Raw genomic sequence first — 15738 nt, 5'->3', positions numbered from 1 at the left:
TCTCTTATTCTCACTTCTTGTGTTTCATCCTATTCCATCGGTGGGTACTCAACTAAATAATTTTCTCAATTGTTCCTTCTCGGAACCGTAACCTTCAGAAATTCCTTCTTTGACCAAGTTTTACGCATAGACACTTAAAAATTCCAAGCTGAACATCAACCATATTGATTTCAACAAGTCTGGTAAAGAATAGAAATGCCTTGAGTACCTCTCTGTTGCCTTTAACTGAACTGATCCTTCTCTAAGCATTTACAACATCACAGTTCGTTCACTGTGTATGCACATAACCACACAACCATTCATGTGTGCATACCCTCTCACACATTATATACACACACACACACACATGTATACATAAATGCATATATGTACACACACTCAAATACATTTTAAAAAAATTACTTTTTATGGCTTAACCAGAGGAGGAAAAATAATGTCATGACCTTTTTGTAGGGTCTACAAGACTCATATAGGAAAGAGAAAGTTATCCTGAGTCATTGGGTTCATAGATCTGTCCGGAATGTTTCCAGCAGAGTGGACCCTATTAAGGGCATCCAAGCAGCTCAATGGTAGATGTTAAACCAAGTGACAGATGATATCTATCTGCCTGCTAGCCGTTTCTTTCCCTTCTGTCTGTCTATCTGTCTGTCTGTCTCTAACACACACACACACGCACACACACACACACACACACTCACACACAAACACACACTCTCTCTCACACATACACACACCACACGCACTCTTGTATTATATTCTGTCTCTCCACATAGGTCATGTAATTAGACTCTGTTTTCATGCATGCACATATATATAATCTATCTTTTACTTGTTTCAATCTGTGGCCATGCTAGAGCACTGCCTTAAAGAATCTTTAGTTGACTGAATCGACCCAGTACTTTTTTTTCTTAAAGCCTGGTATTTATTCTATTGGTCTCTTTTGTTGAACTGTGAAGGTAAGAGAATGTAAACATACCAACACCAGTTGTCAAGTGGTGATGGTGGTGGACACACACACACAATGTGCTTCTTTCAGTTTCCATCTACCAAATCCATTCACAAGGCTTTGGTCAGCTTGAGGGTATAGAAGACACTCACCCAAGGTGCCATACCGTGAGACTGAACCTGGAACCATATGGCTGGGAAGCAAACTTCTTACCACACACCCATGCCTGCCCTTATATATATATATATATGTCTCAGATTGGAGCCTGGTGCAGCCTTCTGGTTCGTCAGCCCTCAGTCAAACTGCCCAACCTATGCCAGCATGGAAAGTGGATGTTAAATGATGATGATATATATATATATATATATATAAAACATATTATATGGATTCATAACAAACACATTTGATTGGGTTAATTTAATTCTGTGGGAGTATATGTGTGATTGTGGATGGACAGATGTGTATATGAGCTTTTTCTTTTCTTTTCTTTTTTTTTTGTGTGTGTGTGTGTGTGTTTGAATGCATCTGTATTTAAAGGTGTATTTCCATTTTTTTCTAAACAGTAAGTGCCCACTTTATTTCACTTATGTTTTGTATATCTTCACAAACACTCTGTAATTTTGTGTTTGTATATATGTATATGTTGTGTAGGTGTGTGTGTGCGCATGCACACACACACACACACACACACACACACACACACACACACACACACACTATACTTAAAGAGAAATGCATGCAGCTTTTTTACACATACATTCTTATGCATATGTATAGGTATGTATGTGCTATATATACACACTGACATGCACATACACGTGTTAACACTTTTTCCTTTTCATTTATTTCTTCTGGAAACTTTTAACTAAAAGATTTTAAGGGCATGAGATAAGTCAGTGACTTTTGAATTAGTCTGCCTATAAATGGAGCAGAAAATACCGAGTGGAAGGTGTAAAACAGCTAATTGCTAACATATGGATCTCCCTTTTTTTTCTCCTCTACCTTTCTGTCATCCCTTACCTTGTCTTAACAGGGAATTCCAAACTTGTGATATATTTGTCAGCTTTTATAGGGTGCCATCATTGGGTAAGTGAAGCAAGTAGAGAGAGAGAGAGAGAGAACTTGAAGAATCTTTGAAGAATCTACAAGAATCTTGAAAGTCTCTTTATGATATTTACTTTAGGACGGGATGTAAGGAAGGGAAGTTAATGAGATTAGCATTGAGGAAAACCTTACTTCACTGATCATTGGTTGAATGTGGGGCGGTAAGGCATCAAATGGGAGAAAGATAGAAGAAGGTTAGGTAGGTTAATGGGTGGCACGAGACTAATGGGGAGGAGGAAGTGTTCGTGGGGGAGAGGAAGTTTTGGTTTTTATTATTGCTGTTATACTGTTAGTAGGGGTTCTTTTGTGTTCTGTATGAAAAATGTATGGTCTGGGGGATAAGTTTACCTGGAATATTGGTTTTGATTATGTGTAGTCATTGTGGAGTTTCTGGACAACAGTATGTATAAGGTTGCACACTTCTATTCCTCTTCACTCCATCTCTCTTTTGATCAAAGTAAGGTGTCTATCTGGCAGGGTTTAACTTGCATATAATGGGGCTAATGTGGAAAAATATGAGGCCACAAATGACTTCCACACACCTCATAATTTCAAAGCAATGGTATGTGGGTCAATTGAGATAATATATTAAGTTGTTACAGAAATTTGGTTGTTGTTTTTTTAAATTCTATTTCTTGCCACTCCCCCATCATTTGTCTGAAAAGAGGTAAAATTTATCCAAATTTCAAAAACAATAAGCAAAAGTTGTAGAGGAAGAATAGAACTAAAATAAAGAACAAAAAAAAAACCCCGTTTATCACTATAATAAAAATATTTTTCATGTTAAATAACATTGGAAAGAATTTAAATAATTGGAAAAGAAAAACGCAAAAAGCAAATGAAATTATTTGACAACCCAACAGAATAAAGAATTCTGCCTGTGGATTTGCTCTCACGAACATTTAGTTCACTGCTTTAAATACATTACACCAGCTTACCTTTGTAGTGGAACTATAGTAATGTGAAATAGAATAGTCTACAGATGGATGTTCTACTAGCCTGGTGGTTTTCAGTTGTGGCCCAGTGAGCCATATGCAGCCCTCAAGCATATTCTTGGTGGCCCTTGATGGTCTTTCCCCTACAAATATAAATTTTTCTTTGACTTGTGTTTTTTACTTATTTGGTGTGCCCCCCCCCCATCCAGGTTTGGGATCTGGCTCAGATTATTTATAAAGGTTGAGATCCACTGATCTAGACAGTCTAAGGTGTAGACAGGATGTCAGGTATAAAGGTACTAATACAAGGTAAGGTGTAGGGGTACCTGAACAGGGTAAGATGTAGAGATATACAAAGAGTGTGACATGTAGAGTCATGTGGAGAGGGTATGATGTAGGTTGATTACTATTTCAATTTGTGTAGTAATACTGTTGTGACTATGTTCTATTATAATTACTAATACACTCCTCATCTAGAAGTTGGGTGAAGGGGTAGTAATCTGTATTTTCTATCAAACCTGGGTCAGTAAAGAATGGCTCTATTTTAATGTTGAGAAACATTGAAAATCTGTGAGGAAATATCATTTTACTCATTAGACATTTTTATGAAAATCTTAATTGATTAAGGTTATGAAAATAATTGTTAATTAATTACACCAAAATTCCAGGGTAAAGTTGTACGCACATATCACCCATTGACTGCAAGGCTTAGATTAAAAAAAAGAGAAAAAAAGGTTTGGATTTGGTTTTATCTTCAAGTATGATGTTATTGGTTGACTTGTTATTGGTCGTGTAAGAAAACAATTGTTGATCTGATGTTGGTACTATGAGAAGACAATTGTTGATTTACTATTGGCCCTGAAATAGAATTGGATTCTTGTATTAAAAAGGAGGAAATACTTAGTGTTCTATTGAACACAGTAACTTGCTGAACTTAATGAGATTGTACCTGAAAGAGGAATTACCATATTCTGTGGCATAAAAGGCACTACCCCCACAAAAATTTTTAAAAATCAAAACAAATCTCAGAATCACCCAAGGTCCTATATGTGAAATTGGACCTATATTACATGCTTTAAGGCAATAAAACCTTTTTTTTTCCTAAATATGTGCTGTTGAAATTGGGGTACGTCTAATATCTTATTTAATGCAGTGTTCTATTGGTTATGTCCTTTAGCATTCAGATTACTCTGTCAGATATAATACTTATTTATTCATTGTTTTGAATTTACCATGTATTAACATGTGGCTTTGAGGCTTTGATGATGTGACTGTTTAGTTTTAGAATGTAGGGTAGGTGTGAGAGGGTGGATGTGGCCAGGTTGAACATGAAACAAGTAGAATATTTTGGCCTGATATGGCTCGTTTAAATGCTAAAGGGTTAAAGTAATGAAGTATGACTGCCAGTTGGTGCCTATTTACATTTAGGTAGCCTGAGCAATGTAATCCTTGCTCATCAGTACTGATCTAAGAAGGTATAGGAATAACAGAATCCTGTTCAATTTAGGAAAAGTTTGTCATCTGGTTTTACTTCATACCAAGATGGCAAAATAATAGCTATTATTTCTACCAGCTTTTCTATGTTACTCGAATGCATTGCCTGCTGCTGAAGTCGTTCTGAACCTATTAACTGCAATATTACTGTAAACTTACAGACATGCTTCTAAACATTCATCACAACATTAGCTTGCTTGCTTACATGGTACAGCATTTCTAGTAATTTATTTTACATTCTGAACTTACTCCCACCCTCCACTTTTTGCAGTTTTAATTCATCACTTAATGTTTCTCGTGTTTATATTTACATCTTGACTTGCCACTGTAATGTTGCCATATTCCCTGCTTTCCTCTGTAGACTATGTATTAACAGCTAATAATATTTAAACATTTATTCTGAAGTTAAATGGAAAATTTATTACAATAAATATAAGGTTTTATAAAACTGTTGTTTTAGTTATTACCATATTTGATGCCTTAAAAGACACAGGCATATTAGATGTGTCCAAATTTCATCAGCACATATTCAGAAAAAAATGTTTTTAGTGCATTGAAGCATGTAATATAGGTTCAACTTTGTGTAATGTCCTGAGTTGATTTTTGAAGCATTTTTGGTGGGAGGAAAAAATGTGCATTGTATATGCCATCAAATCTGGTAACTATTATCCTCTAGCATTTAAACTGGCCTTAATCTAGCCAAGATATTCTACTTGTTTTATATTAAAACTAACCAGGTCTGGCCTCTTACACTTACCTACCATGTCATTCTAAATGTAAGCAATTGCATCATTGAAATCTCAAAGCTATGAGGATAATACATGATTAAGTCAAAACAATGTGAAGGGAAGTTATAGAAGAGGGAGGCCCAGGAAGAGATGGAATGAAGTAATTAAGGCTGATCTCAAAACGCTGAGTCTTACAAAGAAGATGGCAGAGGACAGAGACATGTGACACGTTGCTGTACTCAAGAAGACCTGCTCACCACAACAGAATCGAGACCCTAAAACCAAGGTGCCACATGAAAAGCACTGTTGCTAGTGCTATGTAAAAAGCACTGGTGATGGTGCCATGTAAAAAAAATCACTCTGTAAAGAGGTTGGTGTTAAGAAGGACATTCAACCATAGAAACCAAGCCAAAACAGATTATGAAACCTTGTACTGCCCGTGGCCTTGTTAGTTTCTGTCAAGCCATTCAAGCTTGGAAAATGAGTGTTAAATATTGATGATGATACATTCGACACAATAAGTGGGATGCTAAAGGATTAAAATAAGCAAGATATTTCTCTTTGGGTGAGAAACACTTGAAGTACAGAATAGTTTGTGTTTTTTTTATCACAAGTAGAAAATACTTTTGCTGGTGTTGTATTTTTCTTACTAATTGTAAGGCTTCAGGAGTGAGACAGTGTACTATGAATATTTTGAAATACATATTCTCCAATTTTTTTCCCCTTGCTATTAACTTTATTGGCCCCATGGCAAAGCAATGGGGTTAACATACATTTAATTCAGCCATATCCAACTCAAATATTGCACCTGTTTTTATACTGAAACCCGCCAGATCTGGCATCTAACACCTCCCCTACCGATGTTATTCTAAAAATGAACAATCTCAGCATTGAAATATTGAAGCTACATGACTGCAGGATTAATTCAAACCAATGTGAATAACTATGCATTGCATTTGACAGAATGCTAAAGGGTGGCAACTGTGTGATCAAAGGTCAGGTGTGCAATGTAATAGGATAGTTTGTCATGACATAGTCACCAAGGTGATGTATCGTCATTATGTGCATATGACAGGGGCGAGTATTTTACTGAAGAATGCATAATGGCTATAATATTACCAACTTGATACCTGTGAAGTGTGGGAGGTCAGTGCTACAACCATTACACTGTTACAGTTGTCCATCCCATATTGGTTTCAGGTTTTTGTGTTAAATTGTGATGGTAATAAGTAGTATTGGTTGTTGTATGTCAGCAGAAGAATAACTGTTGTGATGGCTGGTGGCACATATAAAGCAATATCTGAATGTGATCAATGCCAGGGCAGCCTGACTAGCTCCTGCGCTGGTGGCACGTAAAATGCACCCACTACACTCTCGGAGTGGTTGGCGTTAGGAAGGGCATCCAGCTGTAGAAACATTGCCAGATCAGATTGGAGCCTGGTGCAGCCGCTGGTTTTCCAGACCTCGGTCAAACTGTCCAACCCATGCCAGCATGGGAAATGGATGTTAAATGATGATGATGAAAGATGGTATCAACTGTATCATAATAAATTCCTAAGTGTTGCAGTGATAACAGCATAACAACATTGTCGATGTGTACAATCACAATATTGTCTATGTATATAATATTGGATGTGTAAATATATTCATGATGTTGGAAGTGTATATAGACTCATAAAACTGGATATTTGGGTAAGTGCATAATTAATGACTGTTTTTTTCTTCTAAATTAAAAAAAAAATAAAACATCAAAATAACATAAAACAGTTGTTAATTATGCACCAGCCCAATAATACCTTTTACTGGTTTCAGTCATTAGACTGCAGCCATATTTGGGCACTGTCTTGAATTTTTTTTTAGGTGAATGAATCAACTCCAGTACTTTTTTTTAAAGCCTGGTACTTATTTTATCGGTTTCTTTTTGGTGAACTGCTAAATTATGGGGACATAAATACACCAACACCAGTTATCAATTAGTGGTGGGTGACACACACGCACGCACGCATGACAGGATTCTTCCAGTTTCTGTCCACAATATCCATTCACAAGGCTTTGGTTGGCCTGAGGCTATAGAGAGAGACACTTGCCTAAAGTACCATGCAGACGGACTGAACCTGGAACCATGTGGTTGGGAAGCAAACTTCATACCACCCAGCCATATCTGTGCCTATAGATATAGTAACACACACACACACACACACACACCATATTTTTTTCAAATTTTATATGCCCCTTCTCCAAATTTTTATATATAAGAATTAGGGGTTTACATTACACATGGGACCTAAATGTTACCCTTTTTTCTCCAGCCAAGTGCATGAAAAGTATGTTATGTCTATTGTCCAAGCTAACTGATGTATGAGGAAGATTTTAGATCACTGTAATAATGTTACATTTTTGTATCATCATCATCATCATCATCATCGTTTAATGTCCGCTTTCCATGCTAGCATGGGTTGGACAATTTGACTGAGGACTGGTGAACCAGATGGCTACACCAGGCTCCAATTTGATTTGGCAGAGTTTCTACAGCTGGATGCCCTTCCTAATGCCAACCACTCCAATAATAATAATAATCGTTTCTGCTATAGGCACAAAGCCTGAAATTTTAGGGGCAACAGCTAGTTGATCACATCTAGATTGACTCCAGTACTCAACTGTTATTTTATCAACTCCGAAAGGATGTAAGGCAAAGTTGATCTTGGCTGCATTTGAACTTGGAATGTAATGACAGATGAAATGCTGCTACCAGCTTGTTGCTTTAATAATGTTTTCATTAACCACTAAGGGTGCACAGAAGATGTTGGGGATGGTACAGGACAATACAATACTAATGATTGAATGTTCATTATATTTCATAAGTATGTATGAAAGATGTGAATTTATGTTACTAGTTCAACTATTGATATCTGTTGCACGGAGCTTACAAACAATGATGGCCATTGTTTTTTAAACACTATGCATTGATCAATTTTGCTCATGTTTTTTTGATGTGAAATAATAATATAAATAAATAGATAAATAAAATCAACATTGTTAGCAATGAGGTCCTGTTTTATTTTTGGTTTTATCAAAATAAATTCATGCGAAAGCATGTGTGACTTCATGCTATAAATAGATTCTGTCTGCACCATTTTATGTTCCACAGAATTGCATTTGTAGGAATTACTAAATGTAACACTGGATTGTTTCAAATGAAATATGTAGGTTTTAACAATGCAGCAGTGACAAAAAGACAACAATGCTTTGTTATTGCTGTGTGTTCGGCTGTCTGAGTATTGTTAATCCTTTTTACAGTTTGATGGTTTGATGTAGTGACTCCTTCCTTCAGCCTGATGGCAGTTACCCTTTCTTATTTCTTTATTGCCCATAAGGGGCTAAACATAGACGGGACAAACAGGGTCAGACAAAGGGATTAAGTCGATTACATCGACCCCAGTACGCAACTGGTACTTAATTTATAGACCCCGAAAGGATGAAAGGCAAAGTCGACCTCGACGGAATTTGAACTCAGAACGTAACGGCAGATGAAAAATCGCTAAGCATTTTGCCCAGCGTGCTAACGTTTCTGCCAGCTCACCGCCTTACCCTTTCTGCTACATGATGGTAGTTACTCCCAGTTTTATTCGCCTATGATACAGCTGCAGCACACACACACATCAACACACTTGGTGAGTTGAGGGTGCACTATCTTGTGATCAACAAATAATATGATGTTCATTTACATGTTTGCTTGTTAGACATGTGCACATACACTCTCTGTCTCCATGTCTTTCTCTCTCACAACTAGTTTTAGTTATTGAACTGTGACCATCATCTTAAACGAGTATAGACTATTATAGTAACCTTCTGTACTAAACTGGTATTTATTTTATCAACTCCAGAAGAAAACAAGGTAAAGTTGATTTGGAAAAGATTTAACTTGAGATGTTACCAAATACCAATAGGTATTTCATCTGAAGCTCTACAAACTTTGCCATGCACAGCCCCTGTGTGTGTGTAATATTTCTTTAGGAAGAAGTGTTCTATATCCCAGTTCAACCACACCCTTGATGATCTTTACAAATATTTTGCATGCAAATACACAGAATGCTAATGTGACAACACAGTGTCTCTACTCCATCAGTGCACTAGACATTTTGACTAGGCTGCATACTATCACTGATCTGTGTGTGTGATATTTATATTCATGTGTGTTTGTGTGCATATGATGTACATATAAATGGGTGTGTGTAATGTGCTTATATATATATATATATATATATATCTTTGTTTGAGAGAATAGATAAACTATTTATAGCTAAACTTTTGGCAAGCATGACAAGTTTAATATTTAAATATCTCTGGTCTATATATTTGTAATTTGAAAACACGGTCTTCAGTCTTTCTTTACTTCAGTTTTCTTGGATGGAAATCAGACGGCACTCTCACTTAACACTTAAATGTCGAGTGTTCTGAATTGACGTCCAGTTACAGAAATGCCTTCTCTAGTAATTCTTGTGAATATCTAAAATTGCAGTACCACTCTGTGCAAGACACCTTCCTAATTAGCTATATAGTCATCATGCTGATGGCTATCTAGTTAGAGAAATTTTTTAAACCCCATCTTGATTTATCGTCTTCATCTTTTAATGTCTGTCTTCCATACTAGTGCATGAGCTGGACTGTTCAGTAGTTTAACTCTTTACCTGTCGCAAACATTTTCATAAGTTTGTTCTAAACATTCATGCTTGTTCACAAGCTTTTAGTTAGCCTTTGTTTCATATGTTCCGAGTAATATAAAGCTTTCCTTTCATAAGTCCCAAGTTACTCTGGTAGTTGGAAACATTTGGGAATGTGCATCTTATATGATGCATGGACAATAGGCAAATATGTCTCATGTTTCACATGTGATACATAGGACAAGCAAAGGGTTACAATTTGGAGTCTGGTCATCAGTTTTGTCCTGCTGTGTAAGGTAATGTATCTTAGTCTCTTACTGGTTCCACCTTGTTGGCTATCAAATAAAGTTGATAAATATACCTGATTGTTTTTACTTTAGTTCACTTTGAGTCACTTAAATTGGTGGTCATTATCAATTAAGTTAATTATTATAATCCTTTCTTCTATTGCTTAAATGCATCTGTCAAATCTCAAATGTTGTCTTACTCCCACTGTATGTACCAGAATTTACTTTTATGACTGAATATCCGGTCAGAGATATTGCTGCCCGATTTAACATTATCACCTGGTCTTTGGGTACACTTAACAGAATTTACTCTGTTGCAAGCATGCAAAGTGGGTTTCATGGTTCCCACCCTGTGCTGGCTGGGATCAGCCCGAGAGAGTCCTGCAAAAGCCATGGGCACTGTTCTTCCTCTTTGTGTGTGTATGCCATACACCCCCCTACCTCCATTTGAGGAAACCATGTCTTTCCTCTAATACAAGACTCCTTTTTCTGTCTCTCACTACTGCTCCTCTCCTCAGTTGAGGATTGTGTCTAGCAAGTTACTTGGTGACCTCATTGTTGCTGGTGCCATGTTGGCATTAGGAAGGGCATCTAGTTGTAGAAATGATGCCAAAGCAGAAAGCAGGGGTTGGTGCTATTTTTTGACATGCCAGTTCCTGTGGAACCATCCAACCCATGCCAGCATGGAAAACAGATGTTAAATGATGATGATGATGATGATGAGATATATATCTGATCCTTTACTATCTGTATTCTATGGTGGCATTGTTTGGATATTTGACAGGATATGAGGCCTGCATTAATCTCTAATGTTTGCTTTAGGAGGTTTCTATGGCTGGAGGCTCTTCCTAATACTAACCACTATAAAGAGTGTACTGGGTGCTTTATACATGGCACTAGCACCAGTGATATCACCAAGTATCTTGCAAGCCCCTTGAAAGAGTTGAGGTTCGGAATTGAATGGAGTGACTTTGTGCCTGGTGTAGAGAGGCCAAAGTATGATAGGGGCAGAAAATAGGTGTCTTGCTGTAGAGATGATACTTGGCTACCCCAGCAGGAAAGAGAGAAAGAATAGTGGAAATGAGGTATTAAGAAACAAAAGGTGGATAGGGAGACAATAAGGGCAAACAAAAAAAAAATCCATCCTATTTCTAATTTTTTGTGTTAAATAATCCTTAAACAAGATTTTCAGCTGTATATATTAGCATACAAATAATATTCCTTTCTGTTTCTTTCAGAGTGGTCATCAGCCTGCAGTCAGAGTCTGGGATGTTGAAGAGAAGGTTCAAATTGCCCAGTTTCATGGACATAAGTTTGGCATCAACTGTGTGGTCAGTTACTTTCCTTCTAAATTCATTTTATTAAACACTTGGTGTTTTTTTTTATCAAACTGTATTACACAGTTTATATTTTGCAATAGTTTTTTTTTTTATGACCTCAGCATATTAATATATTTTCCAAAAATAATGCACATTTTTCTTCCTATTAAAATCAGTAGGTGTCTAAAATACATACTAATAGGCTGCAAAGTCTCCTTACTTTTATTATGAAAATACTGTGTTTTTGAATTCAATTCCCCCTCCTCCCCTGCATCTTAGCATAAAGCCATCAATTTTGAGTGTAGGGTGGTGTAAGTTGGTTACATTGACCCCAGTACTTGACTGATGCATTCTCTTATTGAACTTGAAAGGATGAAATGTTAAGTTGATTGCACATGGCAGGATTTGAACTCAGAATGTAAGAGTTTGAAGAAATGCTGCTAAGCATTTTGTCTGGTTCAGTATTGACTGTTTACTCCCTTAATAATAGCAATATCTACTTGTTTTATGCTTGCGATGATATTTTCTTGATAAGAGGAGCATTTGTGTTTCTTCGCTGTTGGAAGGGACAAGACTGGCTTACTCTGCTTAGGACACTCCCAAGGCATCTGTTTATGGCAGTGTGTGTGTGGGGGGAGCAAACAACCCTGAGACACACCAGAGCTGATAGAGTGAGAAACAGAAGAAATTCCATCTACATGTCACAATATTACAATCTGGCTGCAGTCTAATGACTGAAACAAGTAAAAGATAAAGATATTTCCTGTTTTGCGCGCTCATACACACACACATACACCTCCCTCACACGTTCACTTGTATACTCACACCTGCAGAAGCTATTTTAAGTTGTGAGATGATCTCGAAATAACACGCTTTTTGTATGTTAAAACTATCAATGGGACTATTCTTATAGTAGTAAATATGTATATATACTTAATGGAAGGGACTGCCTACTGATGTGTCATAGGTTTGTCATTTAGACAGTTGTGTCAAATTGGTAATTTGACAAAGGTCTTCTCTCAAAATGTCAGGATTCTTCATCTAACTAAATAAATACCTGACAGGAGTATATATTTAGGTTCGCTTCAGCCAACACTTAATTTTATGCATTTTACATTTTTGTCTCTGTTTATAACGCCAAACAGGTATGGCTATGTTGGTAAGAAGCTTGCTTTCCAGCTGTATGGTCTTGGGTTCAGTCCTACTGAACTGCACCTTTGGCCACTCATAAGGCTTAATCAAAGCCTTATGAGTGGATTTGGTAGATGGAAAATGAAAGAAGCCTTGTATTGAAAGGTGTTCCAGCTACGAGCATCATACTATTTCTGTATCTAGATCTTTCTGGTTCAGTGTGTCCTTCCTTGTTGCGTTGTTGTTTAGCTCCAGTTCAAGCCCGAGTATGGTTACAGGTATTTCACCAATGATCATCCCATCATTTAAGAACAGAAGGCACAGGTATGGCTGTGTGGTCAAGAAGCTTGTTCTTTTGCAACCATGTGGCCACAGGGTTCAGTTCCATTGCAAGGTACCTTGGGCAAGTGTTTTCTACTGTAACCTTGGGTTGAACAAAGCTTTGTGAGTAGGGTTGATCAGCAAAAACTAAAAGAAGCCTGTTAATATATCTGTGTGTGTGGGTGTGCTCCTGTCTAAACCTCAAATGATGATTGTAAATGAGCATCATTGTCATATAAGTAGGACTGTGTCATTTGTTGTCTTCTGTGAAAAATGTATTTGGCTATGGAAAGGTATTACATCGCTTGGACAAAGTGAGGGTTGGTAACAGGAAGAACATCCATCTGTAGAAATTCCATTTGAACCATGCAAGCATGGGAAAGTGGATATTAAATGATGATGGTGATGATGAAGGCTTTGTTTTGAGGGATATTTAGTTGCTATTTCTAACAGTTCAAACAACTTCTTAGAAGCTTCCTTGTTTGTGATGTACAATTTAGTGGCTTACACATGTTAATTTCAATACTAATTTCGCTAATAGAGATATGATAGGTATGAGGAAAAGAACATTTTGTAACTAATCAGTTTTCACGCATCTTTAGTGAGTGGTTGCAAAGAAAGCATTGAGCTATAATCGTCATCATCTCTCTTGTTTCCTCAGATAAATTGGATAGAGAAAACATTGAGCTATATCGTACCGTCTCACTGTTACAATAGATAAATTGGACTAACAAACCATTAAGAAAATTATTATGGCTTAGAAATGAATGACTTTGTTTAGCTGAATGTCTGGTTATTTTCTGTGTGTATGTTTGATGATTTGCTGTGTGCATGTATATTCGACTGTTAACTGTGTGTAGGTACATATGTATGGCTATTTGCTGTACATATGTATGTGTGTGTGTATATATATATGCATGTGTGTGGATATGTATTTGTGTGTGTGTGTGTGTGTGTGTGCGCTCATGGCTATTTGCTGTACATATGTATGTGCATGTGTGTGGATATGTATTTGTGCGTGTGTGTGTGCGTGTGTGTGTGTGTGTGTGTGTGCGCGCATGGCTATTTGCTGTACATATGTGTGTGTATGTATATGTGCGTGTGTGTGGATATGTATTTGTGTGTGTATGTGTGTGTGCGCATGGCTATTTGCTGTACATATGTGTGTGTGTATATATGCGTGTGTGTGGATATGTATTTGTGTGTGTGTGTGTGTGTGTGCTCATGGCTATTTGCTGTGTGTGTGTGGATATGTATTTGTGTGTGTGTGTGTGTGCTCATGGCTATTTGCTGTACATGTGTGTGTGTATATGTGCGTGTGTGTGGATATGTATTTGTGTGTGTGTGTGCTCATGGCTAGTTGCTGTACATATGTGTGTTTGTGTGTATATGTGCGTGTGTGTGGATATGTATTTGTGTGTTTGTGCGCATGGCTATTTGCTGTGTATATGTGTGCCTGGCTATTTAGGATATGTTTTGGTTTTCAACTGGGGTCTATACGACCCTTGAGTGTCCATACAAGATTTTGCTGTTTGTGTGCAATAAATTGGTTCTACTTTTACACTACAAAATGTTTTCAGTTTTTTTTTATACAACTTCTAATAATATTTAATTATAGAAATATAATAGGATCTTTTTTAAATATCAAATGGCAATGAGCGTCCACCAAAGTAAAATAAATATCAAGGAGGTCTAAAAGTAAAAAAAAAAAAATGGTTGAGAACCACCAGTCTAAGTTATTAACCTTCACTGTATCACACTGGATGTTTAAACGTCACCTTTTCTGATAAATATTTTCATACATCATTGTAATTACATAGAAACTTTGTCAAATTACATTTCATTATTTCACTAAATGCACTGAAATTGACCATAATTTCGCATACTCACAAAAGCAAAAATATATTTTAGATTCTTTTGTTGGTCTCGGATTATGTCTCACATGATGGCATCCATCATTCAAGCTATTATGATTCTCTTCTCCATTCTTCCTTTTACATTTTAATTTTAGATCTAGTCACAAGTTCCAGCCATGTGTCTATAAGCTTCTACTTGTTTAAAGCTGTTTTACCCATCACCTTTCTCTCTCTCCCTCTCTGTCTTCCTCTTTCTCTGTCTTCCTCTTTCTCTGTCTTCCTCTTTCTCTGTCTTCCTCTTTCTCTGTCTTCCTCTTTCTCTGTCTTCCTCTTTCTCTGTCTTCCTCTTTCTCTGTCTTCCTCTTTCTCTGTCTTCCTCTTTCTCTGTCTTCCTCTTTCTCTGTCTTCCTCTTTCTCTGTCTTCCTCTTTCTCTGTATGCGTGTTTGTGCGTGCGCACACACACACGCATGAACACATAATTTTACATTGTTATGTAGGCGAGATGGTTTTATAAAATTTCTAAGAGAGTGTAAATTTAAAATTTTGTGTTCTGCTGGAATTATTTTCAAACTGAGATGCCCTGCCCATCACCATCAACTCAACTATTGTGTGAGATGATAGCTTTTGTTTTTCTAAAAAACAGGTTGTCATTTTTTTTTATCTTCTAGTTTAAAACCTTTCTAGAAAAGATATAATTATCATCATTGTTTTAATGTCCCTTGCATGGGTCAAACAGAATTTGTTGAAGCAGATTTTCTGCTGCCTGATGCCCTTCTTGTTGCCAACTCTCATCTTTTACCAAGTAATGTAATATCTTCCCATAGCCAGACATGTATTTTTATGGTTGGATGGAAATGAACAACATTGCTTGTATGATGATGATGATGATGTTCATTTAGAATCATCATGTGATGTTCTAGACAAAGGTACATACAAACATACACACATACATCAT

General features: G+C 36.8%; 1 protein-coding gene across 50 annotated transcripts in view; it reads left to right on the top strand.

The window, feature by feature from the left end:
- The window catches only part of LOC106882850 (uncharacterized), a 187340-nt gene that overhangs the window by 59511 nt on the left and 112091 nt on the right, over window positions 1-15738 (top strand). For all 50 annotated transcript variants that reach the window (XM_089360293.1, XM_089360290.1, XM_089360275.1 and 47 more), the window contains exon 4: window positions 11394-11486. In XM_089360293.1, the coding sequence (XP_089216419.1) occupies window positions 11394-11486 (93 nt within the window). The remainder of the gene's footprint in view (window positions 1-11393; window positions 11487-15738) is intronic.

Source organism: Octopus bimaculoides, chromosome 11 (assembly GCF_046866305.1).
Source record: "Octopus bimaculoides isolate indiv1 chromosome 11, ASM4686630v1, whole genome shotgun sequence".
In the NCBI taxonomy this organism is placed as follows: domain Eukaryota; kingdom Metazoa; phylum Mollusca; class Cephalopoda; order Octopoda; family Octopodidae; genus Octopus; species Octopus bimaculoides.
The sequence above is the reverse complement of the archived record's forward strand: the minus strand, read 5'-3'. Positions and strand labels throughout refer to the sequence as shown.